General features: G+C 40.6%; 1 protein-coding gene across 1 annotated transcript; it reads right to left on the minus strand.

Moving 5' to 3' along the window:
• Window positions 1-396: 396 nt before the first annotated feature.
• Window positions 397-15,063, minus strand: LOC132371510 (protein lifeguard 2-like). Its single transcript, XM_059932773.1, has 9 exons — window positions 14,793-15,063; window positions 12,321-12,399; window positions 11,555-11,608; window positions 10,432-10,522; window positions 7,536-7,573; window positions 7,338-7,425; window positions 5,921-6,010; window positions 4,395-4,442; window positions 397-549 (listed from the first exon to the last, which is right to left on the minus strand). The coding sequence occupies exons 1-9, from the start codon at window positions 15,061-15,063 to the stop codon at window positions 397-399; spliced, it is 912 nt and encodes a 303-aa protein (XP_059788756.1).
• Between the last annotated feature and the right edge of the window lie 3,420 nt (window positions 15,064-18,483).

Here is an 18,483-nt window from a genome sequence, read left to right on the forward strand (position 1 = left end):
AAATGTCCAAATCAAGAGAAGAGAATGGAGTAAATATGGGTTTCTGTAATCAATGTTATTTATGTAGAGGGATGTTGCTTACAGCTTTAAATAGTGCCTGGAAAACTTCCACAAAGTAATGAGCATCTTACAAATGTTTGTTAAGTATGTAGTTATGTAGCTCACCTTTTGAATTTATAAAAATCAGAAATGTCCACCAGAAAGTTTTGCAATGTGACAGTGGAACTAAAAATATATAACAGCTACAGCTAACATTTACTGAATGCTCACTTTCATTTGACAAAAAAATAAGTAAGTATTTTAAAATAGAAGGTCTTATGGAGTGGTAACCTCTGCATGTCTTCACAGGCATCCCTCCTTCCCTCTTTTCAGCACGAGCCAGCCTTGGCCGTATGACTACCGTCCCAGTCCAATCAGTTGCAAAATAAAAAGGAAAAGGTTGATTATGTCCATGTAGATGTTCAGGGCAGCAAAAACGTACTCTTCAGGGTGCAGGTCAGAATGATGATGGCGCCCTCCCACCATCAGCTGTACATCCATCACCAAGTACTTAAAGAAAAGAAAGAAGAATTAGCTACTTAAATTGTACATTTCTATCAAGTAAGTATCCTAAATTTATCTGGAAAAATTATTTACCATCAGTAAATATATCACAGAGAGTAAATTTGTGGCTATAGATATTATTCTTACAGCCTCAATCATTCATGATGTCCCCAGGTTTGTGCTTTATCTATTAAAGCAAGTGCTTCATTCTCCTGAAGCCAGTGGGACCAAATCTGTGAGCCTTACTTTCCTTTCCTTCCAAGTCCAGAAAGCTCTGTGCCTTTAGCCAGTGATGTAGAGCAGGTGGGCAGATTGGACACAGAGAGAAACTACAAAATGCCCTGTGTTTGTGATTTTCCCACATGTTCTCACTGAAAAAAAGAATGAAAATAAAGATGGTTCCCCAACATTTAGACTCACCCACAGCAATAATTCTGAACTTTCCTTTGGGTGATAGCATTTTTCAAAACTTGACATTGGAGATGGCTTTGTGACAATGTCAGTATTTCCAAAATAGAATGAGAAGACTCATATATGGTTAAATAACCCCCAATTAAATGTTTTAGCTCAGCTGCGGTAGGTAAAATTATGAGCTTCTAAAGCATCAAGAAAAAAAGTCAGAGAGCCCTCTCACCCTTGTGTTTGTTGCGAAGTGAGCAGATGTGGGCAGCACAAGCGCATTAGAAGGAGGAAAAGAAAACAAGCGGCTCCTCAGGTCTTTATATCCAGACTGTAGACTAAGAGTCTAGTGCCGTGAGGCAGAGCCGCATCAGACAAGTCAACCCTGGCATTACAAAGAATTCTTGGGGTTTTAAAGACTCTTTAAAACAATCCATTTTAGAACAACATCCACTACAGGGAAACCTGTCCCAAGTAATTCAGGTATCAGCTCTCCCAGCGTCCTGGTTGCCACTCAGGCTTCTAAGAATGAGGAGGAGGGGAGGAAAGAAACAGGAGGAAAAGAATGGGGCACCTTCTGGGTAGCCTCATATCGGTTCATGATAGATGCCATCTCATGTAATATGGGAATGACCCAGTTGAGGCAGGTGAGGTTAACAGAGCCTCCAAGAAGGGAAGATCACACTGTAGCAGGTGGCAGAGAAGGGAGTCAAACCCAAATCTGCGGGTTGCCAAAGCGACTGCTTCACCTGGACCACTAAGTCCCTTCCCACTTATCCTCCCTCTCCCTATGTCTGATTCCAGTAACTCTGTGGCAGAAAAAGCTAGAATGACCAACCATTCCAGTTTGCCCAGGACTTTTGTGTGTCTTCAGAAACCCCTCAGTCCCAGGGAAACGAGGACAGTTGGTCATCCTTTAAAAAAGGCCTCTAGCAGCTGAGCTTCCAGCCTTGATCTTAGCATCCATCTGTCACCCTGGAGTCCTTCTGTGGAAAAGTGCTTTTCTTTCTTCCTCCCCTCCAAGAAACCCTGACTTTATCTTATTTCTTCTTACAAGAGAGATAATGACTCCTAATCATTTCATGTATTGGCGGTTAGGAGTGCACCTCTCAGGTGAGGTTATGTGTTTGAAGGCAGACAGGAAAGTGGGAGAGTAAGGTGAGCTGGGATCCAGCTGTCTTCCCCCCAACCCCAGGGGAAGAGGGCTCAGGACACCATGCAAGAGACAGCCAGCCCACAGGGAAGCCCTGGTCAGGATTAGAAGCCCCAGGAGCATCTGAGGGTTCAATAAGCAATTATCACAAGGTTGTAGGATGCAAAGTTACTGTACAACAGTCAATTACTTTCCTACATGCAGCAATGTATAAGTGAAATTGGAACTTAAAAACACAATACCATTTACATTAGCATCCAAAAAACTTAAATACTTAGGTATAAATCTAACAAAATATATACAAGAACTATATGAGGAAAACTATAAATCTCTGATGAATGAGATCAAGGAAGAACTAAATAAATGGAGAGACATTCCATGTTCATGGATAGGAAGACTCAATATTTCCAAAATATCAGTTCTTCCCAACTTGATCTATAGATTCAACACAATCCCAATCAAAATCCTAGCAAGTTATTTTGTGGATATTGACAAACCATATGGAGAAACAAAAGTTTATATGGAGAGACAAAAGACCCAGAATAGCCAATACAATATTGAAGGAAAAGAACAAAATTGGAGGACTGATGCTACCAGACAACAAGATTTACTATAAAGCTACAGTAATCAAGATAGTGTGGTATTGGTGAAAAGACTAAACAAATAGATCAACAGGACAGAATAAAGAGCAAAGGCAATACAACGGAGCAAACATAGTCTCTTCAACAAATGGTGCTGAAACAACTGGACATCCACATGCCAAAAAAATGAATCTAGACACAGATCTTACACCTTTCACAAAATAACTCATAATGAATCATAGACTTAATTGTAAAACATAAAACTCCTAGAAGATAACATAGGAGAAAACCTAGATGACCTTGGGTATGGCGATGATTTTTTTAGATATGACACCAAAAGTATGATCCATGAAAGAAATAGTGGATAAACTAGACTTCATTAAAATTAAAAATGTCTGCTCTGTGAAAGACAATGTGAAGATAATGATAATACAAGCCACAGACTGGGAGAAAATATTTACAAAAGAAATATCTGATAAAGGACTGTTATCCTAAATATACAAAGAACTCTTAAAACTCAACAATAAGAAAACAAACAACTTGATTACAAAATGGGCCCAAGAACTTAACAGACACTTCACCAAAGAAGATATACAAATGGCAAATAAGCATATGAAAAGATGCTCTACATCATATGTCATCAGGAAAATGCAAATTAAAATTACAATAAGATACGACTACACACCTATTAGAATGGCCAAATTCTGGAACACTGACAACACCAAATGCTGGTGAGGACATGGAGCAACAGGAACTCTCATACACTGCTAGTGAGAATACAAAATATTACAACCACTTTGGAATACTGTCTTACAAAACTAAACATACTCTTACTGTATGATCCAGTGAACATGCTCCTTGGTATCTACCCAAAGGAGTTGAAATCATCTGTCCATACAAAAACCTGCACATGGATGTTTATAGCAGTTTTATTCATAATTGCCAAAACTTGAGAGCAAACAAGATGTCCCTCAGTAGGTGAATGAATAAATTAACTGTGGTACATCAAGATGGTGGAATATTATTCAACACTAAAAAGAAATGAGCTACCAAGCCATGAAAAGACATGGAGGAAATCTAAAGTGCAAATACTAAGTAAAAGAAGCCAATCTGAAAAGGCTTCATATGGTATGATTCCTACTCTATGACATTCTGGAAAAGGCAAAACTTGGAAACAGTAAGAAGATTAGTGGTTGCCAGGGGTTGGGGATGGGGAGGGATCAACTGGTAGAACAAAGAGGACTTTTAGAGCAGTGAAAATATTCTGTATGATATTACAATGATGGACACATATCATTATACATTTGTCCAAATCCATAGAATGTACAACACCAAGAGTGAACCTTAATGTAGACTAAGGACTTTGGGTGATTATGATGTGTCAATATAGGTTCATCAATTGTAATAAATGTACCACTTTGGTGAGGGCTATTGATAATGCGGAAGGCCATGCGTGTATGGAGGCTGGAGTATATGGGAAATCTCTGTACCCTTCTTTCAGTTTTACTAAGAACCTAAAACTGCTCTAAAAAGAATTGTCTTTATAAAAAATAAAAAGGAGGAGGAGGAGGACGAGAAGACAGAGGAAGGAGCAAGTGACCTGGAGAGGTTTGCAGTGAATTACTGACTCCACTTGACTCCAGGCCTAGCAGAGGGCTTAGGGCCCCAGCAATGCACATACCATACTCTTTGTCAAAGAAAGGGAGAAATGGACTTACGAGTGAGAAGATCACAGTTCCAAGTCCAGCATACAATAGATGCAACCACTGCAAAAAGAAAGGAAACCACTGTATATTAAGAGTAAGACTTGGAACAACTCAGGGGATCACTTAGGTCACTGCTGTTAGATAAGATATTAAGAAAGTCAAAGCTGTGGAGAGAATTAATCTTTTCTTGAACATAGTCGGTCAACAGCATCCACTCAATTCCATTCAGCAAGCCCCATCCACATAGTTCTTCAAGAGAATGTGCCCTCCCCTCAGCTCAGGGAACATAGTGACCCTCACACAGCCTTGCTAGAGCTGATTGACAAGAGGTGGAAGATAACACTCCAACAGCAGTGAATCTCTTGACCGACCAAGAGCCTCTTACCTGTGACCAGGATCAAACAGATGCTCTAGGCCAGTTAGAAATCAATTCTCAGGATAGAGGAATCCAGGCAGCAGTTCTATCATGAGCTAGTGTTGGAGCTATTACTTCACAAGCAGAGATGGCCAATCACCTCAGTTCAAGAAAGGGAGGTGGGGTTTCCATTTCCGTGAATTCTGGCTCTTCTTCCCACCTAGGAACTCCATGAGAGTCTCTGGGTCTTTGCCTTGACCTAGTCTGTGCGGTATGTGTTCCTTGCAACCAGAACAGCCCTGATCAGAATATGTGACAAATTGGCCTAAATGCCAAAGGGTTTGGCTGTAGAAGAGCAAAAGGAAGTGGTGTATAACATCTGAGAAGCATAATGGCGTTCACTCTTTAGGAGGAGAAAGCTAGTCCTAGAGGGTTGGGGAACACTCTGCTAACCAGGGAAGGTTCTCGGGGAAAGAGAGAAATCAGGAGTCAGTGACACAGAGGGGGAGGCACAGTGTTTCCAGACTGAGCTAGGTGTAAGGAAACAGCTGACAACTGGAGTCTGAAGGATTCAAAATTGCCAGAGTCCAACAAGGTTGGACATATTTAGAACAAGGGTCTGTCAGTGGTTCACCCCAAGATCCTCTCAGGGGAGGACAGCTGTCGCCTAGGGTCGGAGCTCAATCTTCATGCCCAGACCTCCTGTCAGTGGTCCCCTACCACAGCTGGTGCAGCAGGTGGCCTCACAGACCTCCAGCTACAGGGAGGGGCATGTAACTGACCAGGGCCCGGTGGCTGTGTGGTGCAACCCACTGTAGTTTGCTCCTGGGTCACGCTTCGCCATCTCAGTCATTAGTGGGGGCAGCAGGACCTTCCTGGGAGACCCCGGACTGCTGTAATGGTCCACATTAGCTCCAGGACTCCTGATGGCACCACATCCAGAGTGCTCCCACCTTCCTTCCCTCTCCTGAACCTGGGGTCACATATGCTGTCGTGGTCTGACAGCTCTTCCAGCCTTCGTTGCCGCCACACTTTTCTCCCGCAGACATTTCTCCTATCAAAGTCCTTGCAAGTTTCACCCATCTGGTGTCTGCTTCTCAGAGGATCCAGACCAACAACACAACCAGCACTTCACCCTATATTCTAACAATTCTCTGAGGTTTACAAAGGAGATCCCACTTACGTATGATCGTATGAAGATTAAGAGAATTCCATAGATAATAAGTACGAAGAGTAAAACAAACAGCATTCCACTTAGCAAGGTGAAATCGCACTGAGGAAACATAAACAACACAAAACCAATTAAATTATCATCCATAAGCAATTTCAAGGTGTTTAGAGATGCATTGTGTACCCACTAGGCGGAAACTGGCCCATTTGCTAATAATTTCCCCTGGCTAATCCCAAGAACCATGGAAATCCATTAGCCCCTAAGCACTGAAAAATGCTACATAAAAAGTGTTGTATTTCTTCAGGAGGGAGAAAAGGGTAGGATATGGATGAAATAACAGGAGCCACAAATTGATAATTTTTGAAACTAGGTAATGGGCACATGGGAGTTCATTAAACTATTCTTTGTATCTATATAAAATTTTCCCTAATAAAAAATGTACACTGAGTAAGCAGGATGTAAATTTGTAAGTATAGTATGATCATAATCATTCATATTTTTAAAAGCATGTGCATAGACTACATTAATGGAATTAAATAGACAAAGATGTTAACTGGGTACCTTTTTCACATTTGTATGTATATATTTCAATAAAAATACATATACTAAGCTTTCAAAAATTACTGTTAATTATTCTTTTGTAATCTTAAAATTTATTAATATGCTTTTTGGTTTTGCTTCTATAAATCAGTAACCAAGTCAGCCTAGGGAAGATTAGAATTTTTTTTAAAGAAAGAGGAATATTCGTCTTCTGGCCTGAAAAAAAAATGGATTAGGAAGCAAAAGAATCCAAGGTATTTTCTTGCAAGAGTGTTTTCCTAATTCCTCTATTTTTCCTATTTCACTCCCTACCCTTACCACACCAAGAGAATAATCTACCAGGTCCCTGAGTCTGGTTCTCAGGCCGGAAGCATCAGCAGCGCCTGGGAAATGTACGTTATTGGCCCCCATCCCAGACCTTGTGAAGCAGCAACTCCAGGAGGAGTGAATTCTGTGTTTCACACGCTCTCCAGGTGACTCTGATGCCTGCTAAGAAAGTTTGTCTAGAGCTGTGCTTTCAATACACTTGGCCACTGAACACTGGAAATGCAGTTAGTTCAAACTGAGATTGCTGCAAGTATGAAATACACACTGGATTTGAATTTCGAAATAAAGAATGTAAGGTATCTCATTAATATTTTTGTTATACTGATAACATGTCGAAATGATAACATTTCACATATACTGGGTTAAATGAAATATATTATTAAAACTAATTTTACCTGTTTCCTTTTACTTTTTTAACATGGTTACTAGGAAAGCCAGAAGCCTGAAGGCAAGGACTCCATGGAGGTGTGGCCCACAGAAAGCCGAGAGCCCGAGGGAGGAGGGGCAAAGAAACATATTCACACACTCCCTTATGACAGAAATCTGCTTCGATAATACGTACTTTTGTTTGAAGAGCAAATAAAGTGAGTGATATCGTCACTAGAGCGGTTGCTGCCGTTGCCCACAACACTTCCTCGGCATTATAGAAACTAAAACCAGAGACTGTGATTATTGTTCACATAGCATTCAAAGAAAAGCACACACACACACACACACACACACACACACACACACACACAAATGTGTATCAAAGACTTACACTGACACGGTTCCTAGCAGCAGACCTTGAAGAATTGTCTAGGAACAAAAATCACAATAAATCAGAAGCCTGAACCCCAAGGCCAAAATCCAGAAGAGATGGTGGTTTGAGGTTTGTGCATTCTGGCAGGGTCTAGTGAGCTAGTGGGAATATGTATGATCCCAGCGCACAAAGCTACAGGCTATGAATATGGGAAATAAATAATGGAAACAAACATTTCTTTATCGTTCTCCCCGACTGACAGAAAAAATTATTTCATGAGTAAATATTTCTTAGAACACAATAGCAACTTTCAACATATTCAGTGAGTTAAATATGTATTAATTAGGAATGTGGAAACCAAGGTAAAAGCTTTATCTGTAGACCATATTGTCATTAATCAAATAGGGCCATCCACACAGAATCTTAACATTTTATCAGAGCAGGATATGCTATTTCTACTAATGCTCCACCAAAGGTTTCTGTACTGACCTTTCTTATAGTGCTTGGATGAGAATAAAATACGTCAAACCTCAGACGTGGAATGAGGATTGAGACCTCAGTACCAGGAGATGAGCTGGAGGACACACCTACTAAGCATGGAGCTGCATTGGTAGGTGCCAATCCAGGGCTCTGAAGAGGGCTGCACCAGGGCTGCACTGGGGCTGTATGCGGGCTATATGGGGGCTGGAGGGTTCCCATGGTCCAAATGGAGCCAGGGATGGGGCAGTGAGGGAGAGAGGGAGGGGTTGAGAGCCAGAAGGCCGTCAAGCTGGAGGATGAGAGCAAAAAGGCTATGAGGATGTGCCCAGGCCCACAGTCAGGCTCCAGGACAGCCGGCAGGCCAGTAAGAACTAAGTCAGCAGCGGCTGCAAGGCCTGAGGACATTCCCCAGCTGGTAGGATGCTCCGTCAGAGACAAATCCAGAGACTAGCTGGTCCATGGCAAGAGCCAGGAAAGAACCTTCTAGTCTCCGGGAGTAAATGTGAGGACACATCCTATCCACAGTGCTAGGACTGCCTGAGGGACTTTGAACTTCTCCAGCTGGCTAATGACGTCCAGGATTGGAGACTGGAAAAGAACCGGAGCCCCGGGAGTCCCGGATTGCCTCTCTGGATCTCCCAAACCCAGTGGGTAAGCCTGATTCTCTACTTTGTTCAACAGACCAAAGTAAGCTGTCTTTATTGACCTTATAGGTTTTTTTTTTAAGTGCATCTATTCCACGTACACATGATATTTTAACAATGTGCTTGCTTTCAACCTTCCCTTTTATAATATTTCTTCTCTTAGGCTGTTACCAGCTTAGAAATAAACAGCAAAACCTTGGAGATGAGAGCTTCCTTTGAGATCAGTAACTTTGATCTCTTCTTGAAATAAACATTAGAACTATTGAAAAAGTTAAAAGAAAACATCCAAAAATTTCTGGAAAAATACCTCTCCCCGTCCCATTGTCTCTTCCCCAGGATTCCCAGTATCTTTCTATGTCTGGCTTTTAACTCCCACCCCTTCTGAGTGTGGTCTGTGCTGTTAAGTGCAGGAACTGGGAGACTCTACTTGCTCACCGGGACAATGAGCAGTGTACCCACACCAGCTAAGAAAGGCCCCTCAACGCTCCGTCAGCTGAAGAAATGCCCAGATGTGGGTATCAAAGACACAGTCTTCTCCAGCGTCATGACCATGTGTCCTTGCTCACGTTGACCACCAGGAGGCGCAGATCCAAATCTAGGCTCATCACACTCAAATGCATGGAACTATGCATTTTGTGCACGAATCTCACCTTTGGCTTTATTTTCCTTTCCTTATTTTTCTTTCCATCAGATTTCCCCACCAATTTATCTTATCTTCTTATATTGTGCATATTTTATAAGCTACCTCAACTCTGATATGGAACCAGGTGAGGAACAAGTGAATTGGTAACTAAATCTTCACTTGGAAGGGTGGTCAGCAGTTCATGGGAGCAATCGCAAAGAATCTGACTTTCTTTCCAACACACTAAATCATACTGAGATTCTGTTCTGGATTTTCCTAAGAGGGGCAAACACTACTGTCAGTGAGTTTCAAAGAGTCCACTGCTTCCAGGAGGCAGGAGGTTTGGCCTGACTGGTGTAAACATTAATAAACAGAAACCTCAATTACAATAGAGGCAGGACACATTGAAAAAGAAATAAAATAAATTTTACAAAAATAAGGAAAATTACATTTCTTGCACACAATTTGTGAACTCACTCTCCACAACAAAATGTGTTTTTTGTCTCTGACACAGGACAGTCAGGTTAACTGTTCCTGAAATGTAGCCCAGACTCCGGAGTGGGCCTCTCAGAAGCAAGTTTGCTGGCACAGAGGAGTAGCCCAGGGTCCCCAAATTCTCTAGTTTGTTAAAAGGGTGTGGATTCCAGGTCATAAGTAAGTTTATGACTTCAAAGTTCATCCAAGAGAATGTCTCACAAATAATTTCTATTTGTATTATTCCACAGAAAGATTTTCCACAATAAATGGAATGAATTTAATAATGTGATGAGGGCTTCCCTGGTGGCGCAGTGGTTGAGAATCTGCTTGCCAATGCAGGGCACACGGGTTCGAGCCCTGGTCTGGGAAGATCCCACATGCCACGGAGCAACTAGGCCCGTGAGCCACAATTACTGAGCCTGCGCGTCTGGAGCCTGTGCCCCGCAACGGGAGGGGCCGCGATGGTGAGAGGCCCGCGCACCGCGATGAAGAGTGGCCCCCGCTTGCCACAACTAGAGAAAGCCCTCGCAGAGAAACGAAGACCCAACACAGCCAAAAATAAATAAATAAACAAAGTAAACAATGCCTTAAAAAAAATTCTTTAAAAAAAAAAAAAAAAAAAAAAAAAAATAATGTGATGAAAATATATTTCAGAGATGAACGACAACGGATGCTAATGAGGTTTACTTACAAATAATCCCAGGAGAATGTAATTCGCAGGCACCTGGCGGCGGAGCTTCCCACAGCAAGCAAGTATAATAAATACAACAAAAAATGCTGGCCTGGGGATAATTTAAAACCATGTGTTATTTGCTTATATCATATGATATGTCATATGATATAGGTAGATAGATATAGAGATGTATTATCTGATAATAAGTATTATAAAGTAAACAAAAATGTAGATTATTACCTTTACCTCTTTCTTTTTTTTTTTTTTTGCTTTTAAAATTAACTTTTCTCATTGCCATCCACACATAGCTTGTGGGTTCTTTTTTCAAATTTTTTATTTTGAAATACTTGTAGATTCACAGGAAACTGCAAAGGAACAGAGGTCCTGTGTACCCTTTACTCAGTTTCCCCCCATTTTACATATTTAAAGTAGAATACCCAAACCAGTAATGTAACATTGGTACAGCATGTATATACGTAATGCTATGTCATAGACCTATGATGCAAACCTATGTGCAGATCCATGTAACCAGCACCACAATCAAGATGTGGAACTATCTCATCATTAAGATATCCTACCATCCCATTATGGTCACACACACACACACACACACACACACACACAAAACCCTAACTCCCACAACCACTAATTTGCTTATTTTCCATCTTTATAATTTTGTCATTTCAAGAATGTTATACCTTGGGACTTCCCTGGTGGCGCAGTGGTTAAGAATCCACCTGCCAATGCAGGGGACACAGGTTCAAGCCCTGGTCCAGGAAGATCCCACATGCCGAGGAGCAACTAAGCCCGTGCGCCACAACTACTGAGCCTGTGCTCTACAGCCCACGAGCCACAACTACTGAGCCCGCATGCCACAACTATTGAAACCTGCGTGCCTAGAGCCTGTGCTCTGCAACAAGAGAAGCCACCGCAATGAGAAGCCCACACACCACAACGATGAGTAGCCCCAACTCGCTGCAACTACAGAAAGCCCATGCGCAGCAACAAAGACCCAACGCAGCCAAAAATTAATTAATTAATTAATTTTAAAAAAGAATGTTATACCTTTACCTAATTTTTAATAAGGACATCAATCAATAGCTAGTAGAAAAAACTTTTAATTTAATCCAGTAATACTTACAAGAGTGCGTAGGTGAACCAGGGATTCTTGACCACCCAAACTCTTAAAGCCTTCCTGGTTAAAAAAATAATAGTTTTACACAATAAGTAGCTTATTTTGCTAACTAGTGTAGTATTTAAGTAGAAGTTAAACAATCTCATGAGAAGAAAGGGGGGAAACCCTAAATGGTTGACAATGACAGATGGGAAAGGAAACAGTAAAACATAAAACTGTATCTTGCTTCTTAAAATAGATTCACAAAAAAGTACAGTCATAAGTTGTAAGTGAAATTTGGATAAATGCAAATGTCCTAGTGAAGTTTTAATTTTAAAAGATACTGAGATTGATATGTACACAAAGCAAAAGTAATCAAATTCTCATATGTTTGTTTGTTAACACAGATTTTCAAAGGATGGTTTAAGCCGTGATGGATCATAGTCCCTGAAATAATTTCTGCATTTAACAGAGCTCCAGCCTCCAAGCCTCCATAGTCTCACCTTTCTTCCTTTACCCAGTTTTATCTGTGGAAATAGCTTGGGGAAAATAAAAAAGAGAATAGTGCCCAAAATAAGGGAAAATTCTTAGCTTAGGAAGTTAAACTCCAGAAATCTACCAACACCTTCGTCTAGAAGTTGCCTCAGAAAAACAAAGCGACAGAAATATTATATCCTATGAATGATTAAGGAAAAATAGATAATCTTTTAATGATCAAAATTAAATTGAGCTATTCAGTGAGAATTAATATGGGCAGCTTAATACTTAATTTACATCAGTAATAAAGATTTACCAGAAGAGAAACAGGCTGATGATTGCCCCGGTGATCAGCAGCTGAACTGACAGGAGGAAGAACACTTTTACGATGAAAGCTGAGGAGACAGAAACCTTATTTTTATGACACAATATTCAAAAGTAAAAATATAAATGTAATTACGTATTTTTGACACTTAATGAAAGAAAATTTTCCTCTGATTTTTTTGAGGATAGGAAAGGGAGTGCTAGTTTAGAGTTGGCCAATAGAGTGACAACAGTACAGCTCTGCAGAACTCTCAGAAAAGACTCAGTCCAGACTGTTAGAGGCATTTTATTGAAGATCTGAGGGTTTATCCATGAAAGCCCCCAAATTTTAAAGACCAAACTCAGGGATTTAATTCCTCATTATGGACACCCCATCCTCCTTAGGACCAAAAGTGACCTGAAAGTCTCAGAATGTTGCAAACCCATCATTAGGGATTCAGCTGCACCCCTGCATAGATGGAGCCCAGTGATGCCCTAGGGACTACTGGGGGAGAGGGTGTTTACCCCTCTGCAGAGGGACTTGGGCTGCAGGGAGTTTGCAGAGCTTCTCCACCACTTTTCTCTCTATCCTCCCTGCCTTTAGCAACTCCCTTCCCTCCTGCCTGTGCAGAAACTTGATAACCTGACGAATTGTTAAGTATGACCAAGGAGTTCCAAGCCAATGGCGTGCCAAAGCAGAATGCAGAGCTTGTTGGCATCTCTGTTTGCTTACTTCCAGCTGACTACACAGGTTTTCCTGGAGCCCTCGGAATATGACACCGGTGATGACCATTTACTTTTTTGTGGCCTTCCCAGTTTTAGAAGAAAAAAAAAGAAAGAATGCTGCTTAAAGTTGACTTATAGGATTGTCAACTGTGTCCTTCTGCTGGGCAGTTTCTGTGCATTTGAAGTGTGACAGCAAAGAAATAGGACTGAGCTATCTTAATCAAAATGCCAGAACATATATACCCAAATGTGTGCTGCCTACATTAAAATAGCCACTTATTTAACATTAAATTCACATCTAGTATGTATCAAGGACTGTGAGGGAATAGATATTAAATGTGGTCCAGCCACATAAGACTAGACATATAGATCAATGAGGTAGAATTGAGAGCCCTAAAATAGTCCCTTACATTTGTGGTCAATCCTACGAATATGGTCAATTGATTTCTAACAAACATACTAGAACAATTCAATGGAGAAAGATGAGTCTTTTCAACAAATGGTGCTGGGACAATTGGACATACACATATAAAATGATGAATTTGGGCCCCTTTCTCATATCAAACATACACAAAAGTTAATTAGTTAAACATGGATCATAGACATAAACATAAGAAATATAATTCTTGGAAGAAAGCATAGGTGTAAATCATTGTGAGCATGGATTAGGCAATGATTTTTTTAGATATGATACCTAAAACACAAGCAAGGAAAAAAAAAACCAAATAAATTGATTTCATCAAAAGTAAAAGCTTTGTGCTTCAAATGACACCATCAAGAAAGTGAAAGAAAACCCACAAACTGGGAGAAAATATTTGCATATCATGTATCTGAAAAGGGATCTAATACATAAAGAACACTTACAATCCAATTACAAGAAGACAAATAAGAATTTAAATTGGGCAAAACCTGTGGAGTGCCCTCCCACATTGACGCTGGGCTTGACCACATGACGTGTTGGCCAGTGAGACATTAACACTGGCTTGATTAGTAGAGGCTTGATAAATGCTTACACACTTGGGCTTGTCCATCTGGTCTACCTCTTCTTGGGACCCAGCTCCATGTGATGAGAAGCTCAAGCCGCAAGAAGAGAGCCAACAACCAACACAAACTGCCATCCATGTCAGGGAGTCATAATGGCCATTGCAGCCTCAGCTGCCAACTAAGAGCTCCAGAAGGCCTCTTTCCAGCCACAAGGTAGAGGGTGAGGGCCACAGGGAGACAGCAATGAGATTCACAGTCCATCTTCAAGTCGTCCAGGTCCTAAGACGGCGTAAAGGTGGCAGAGTGTTCACCGGGGACCTAAGCATTTGCTTTGAATTGCCTACCTTCCAACTTCATATTTCATGAAAGAAAAAAAAATTCTCATTTATTTAAGCCACAGTTTTTCGGACTTCTGTACAGCTGAATGTATTTCCTATACAGAATTAATATGTAGGGCTCTGAATTAGTATTCTTTAAAACTTAAGCCAATATCATGGTATCACCTTGTATGTAGGTAAGAACATTCTACATTCAATGACTAATTCACGTTTCCTAAGAAAACCACGTTATTCACCATAATATGTGTATCATGAATTTATGAATGCCCTGGAAAACCTGGGGACCATCTGTTATTGCAGGCCTATGTCATGTTTCATGGTAAAGCATGACTGGGAAAAAACTAAAAGCAAAATTAAATCCTACAATCCACCCTGTGTAAACATTTTAAGAGAACATTTGCTTTTCTCTTCCGAAAAGGTCATTTCTATAGTCTCACCTCTGCGGATAGCTGCTTCTGAGAATGGGCCAGATAAAGGATTGCTGTCCTCTGTGGTGGTCTCTGCTGAAATTTCTACCACATAGGTATCCCCTTGCTCACCAGCTTTGGAGTGTGGATTCCCATGAGTTTGTTGTGGCCCATGAGTTGAAGATGAAGTTCCGTAGGACCGAGCAGACTTGCTCTGGATATTATCATCTGCTGCTTTCTGAACCAGATGTTGATGATCTCCAGAACTAAAGTCTATTGGTTCACTGACCTCCAAGTCCATTTTCCTAGAAAGGGAAAATTGTTATTCAGGTCCTTATGATCATACCACTACAACCTTAGCATCTTCATAACATTAGATGATTTTTTTCTTAATTTCAACTCCTTGGTTCAGTACTTCCCAAGTCAGTGCTCAACACATATTTGTTGAATGAATGATGAACAAATACTTTTAATATGAGGCCTACAGAGTAAAATAACTTGCATCCTATTATGAAATTAATATGTTTATGAATTCATTCTGCAAGGAGTTAATAAACTCCCTCTTGTGTGGAGCTGCCCTTGTCACCTTTGCCCTCAAAGAGCTTACATTTTGGGAGAGAAGATAATCAAATAAGCAATAATATAAAAGGCAGTATAAGCAGGGCCAGAGACAATGGAGGATGTTATGAGAGCAACAAAGTCTGGAAGAAGATTCGGGGAGTAGAAGAGGTTGTCCAAACCTTCCAGAGAAAGTGAGGTTTAAGCCAAGGCTGGAAGATGAGGAGGAGTTAGTCAGGTGAAGAGGTAGGGAAAGGTTTTCTCAGGCAGAGGAATCAGCCTGGACCAGGACTGGAAGAAGCAGAGAGGGCAGGCTCCAGAAACTGAAAGAAGTTCATGTGGCTGGAGTAGGGAGTTCAAAGGGGAAAGCAGAGTGAGTTTAGACAGGAGAGTAGTGGGGGCCAGTAACTGCGGGGCTGGCAAGCCAAGTTCATCCCCAAGCCATGACTGAATAGTGGTCCCCCAAACATGTCCACATCCTCATCCCTGAACCTGTGAACATGTTACTCCATATGGCAAAAGCAACATTGCCGATGTGATGAAGTTAAGGACTCTGAGGTGGGAATATGATCCTGGACTAACTGGATGGGCCCAGTCGAATCACAAGGGTCCTTATGACCATACTTATAAGAGGCAGGAGGATCAGCATCAGAGAAGAAGATGTGACAAGAGAAACATAGGTCAGAGTGATGCAGTGGCTGTTTTTAAAGATGGAGGAAGGGACCATGAGCCAAGAAATGTGGGAGGCCTGTAGAAGTCGGAAAAGGTAAGGAAATGTATTCTTCCCGAGAGCCTCCAGAAAGGAATACAGCGCTGCTGACACCTTGATTTTAGCCCAGTGAAACTGATTTCAGACTTCTGACTTCCAGAACTGTAAGATAATACATTTGTGTTGTGTTAAGGTGTTACGTTTGTAGTAATTTTTTACAGCAGCAATGAGTAATTAATACAATGGGGAATCACTGAAGGTCTTCCAGCAGGAGGCCATGAGGATCTGACTAGAAAGAATACACGAGGCACAGTGTGGAAAATGGGCCAGAGTAAGCAAAAGTGGAAGCAAAGAGACCAGAAATCCAGGTAAGAGATTATGATGAGCTTTGCCACAGCGCTTTGCAGCAGGACATAGTTCTCAGAAAACCAGTACCAAGCAGACCAAAATGGCAAAGAAAAAAGACCCCGTTAACCTCTTGGGGACATGAAGACTCAGGGAAGCCCCTGCTACTGACCTCCTGTCCCACAAAGAGAGCCATGGAGGAGTCTGAGGAGATTGCTGAGATGGCAAGGGCTTGGACAAGCCGAGGATCAGCTGGGAACGGCATCTGAAGAAGGTCTGAACAAGATACCACACCCCTGGGGAGGCAGACCCTGTTTTATAAAATTGCCCCTTACTCCTCAAATTAATCTCTAACTTTTACAAAACGTATGGAGTTTTTTATTCAGCACTTGAAAACGTAACTCATCAGAAAGAGCAAATGTGTGAGAATAATCAAGAAAAAAACTGAAAGAGAAGGATTATGGGGAAGAGGGAGAATAGTGATATACCTAATCAGAGACCAAAATATAATTAAGCTAAATAATTAAAAGTGTGGTGCTGGCAGGGCAACAGATAAACAGATCAACGGGATGGAAGAGATTCAAGAAATAGACTCATATATATAATAAGAGATTAATATTTGGTAAAGGTGGCATTTCTATTGTCTCATGGTGTTGGAACAATTAGCTATGCTTGGAAAAGAAAGTTTAATAGTTATTTCACATCTTTTACAAAAATGCATTGCAGATGAATTAAAGATATTATCATACATATTAATAGCCATAGAAGAAAATATCAATGAACATTTGTGTAAGCCTTTGTAAGAATGATATCATGTAACAAATGCTTGACAGATTTGGGGTACAGGAATACTTTAAACATCATCATAAAAAGATAACAATAAATCTGAAATGCAAAATTCTGAAAATAAAATTTGCAATATTTCTTATAATGTAAAAAGAACTTTTTTAACAAGGAAAAGATGAGCAACTCAATAGAAAGATGAGTAAGGAGCATAAATAGGCAATTCATAAAGAAAATTTAAATGGTCAATCAACTTAGGAGACTACATCTCACAAATAACCAAGAAAAAGAAAAACCATCATGAAATGTCTTTTTTTTTTTTTTTTTTTTTGCATAAAAGACTGGCAAAAACTAAAAGGAATTCTCAGACTTGCAAGGGTGTGGAGAAATGGGTAAGCCAGGACCACATTATGACTTGTAGGGGCCTTACACACATTTGCCTTCTTAGGTCCCATCTCCATAATAAAATATGAAAAAGCATATTTTATGGCTTCATTAGTATAAAAAATATAATCCAGGCTGGATTCACTGTATATTATATATTCATTATTATTATATTTGTTTTTTTCTTCTGATTTTAAAAGATATTAAGAAGTTTTCATGACCCCTAAAACTATTCTGGGCCCTAGGCAATGTGCCGTCTGTGTCCAGTGGCTAAGTCAGCCCTGAGATAACTTCACGGGAGGTGGCAGGTGTGTAAACTTTTTTGGGTGAGTAATTTGGCAACATCAATCGTTAGACCCAACAGTTACATTTTAAGGAATTTATCCCATAAAAATACTCACACAAATAGGCAACAAAACACGTGTAAAGAAGTTCATTACATCATTCATTGTTTGTAACTGCAAAAAATTTAAAACAGGCTAAATATCCAACATCAGAGGAATGGGTTATCTCTATCACAGCAGAATTGGAGGATATGCTGAATTGTATGAATTTTTATAATGAGCATTTATTACTTATATTAAAAGGATATTTACATTTTGAGGAGTAAAATAATTATTTCTTTTTTTGATAAAATCTGGAACTCCTCTGAGGAAAGCCGTCTTCACACACAGCTGAGAAGGATTAAAAGATGCTCAAGCAACCAAGTTGGTTTCTTCCCCAGCCGTCCTGCACGTCGGAAGGGGGAGAGGCAACAAGATTTTAGAGCACTCAAAACCAAAACCAAAGACACAAAAATCAAAGACAGCTGAGTTTTCCTTATAAAACTAGAGTTGGCGCATGCCTGAATCACAAAATGTGGCTTTCACCTGGCCCTCAAAAAGCTTTCCCAGCTCCTAAGCCAGCAGTCGTCTGAAGGACAGGTAGGCACAGGCGAGGGTA

Source organism: Balaenoptera ricei, chromosome 9 (assembly GCF_028023285.1).
Source record: "Balaenoptera ricei isolate mBalRic1 chromosome 9, mBalRic1.hap2, whole genome shotgun sequence".
Classification (NCBI taxonomy): Eukaryota; Metazoa; Chordata; class Mammalia; order Artiodactyla; family Balaenopteridae; genus Balaenoptera; species Balaenoptera ricei.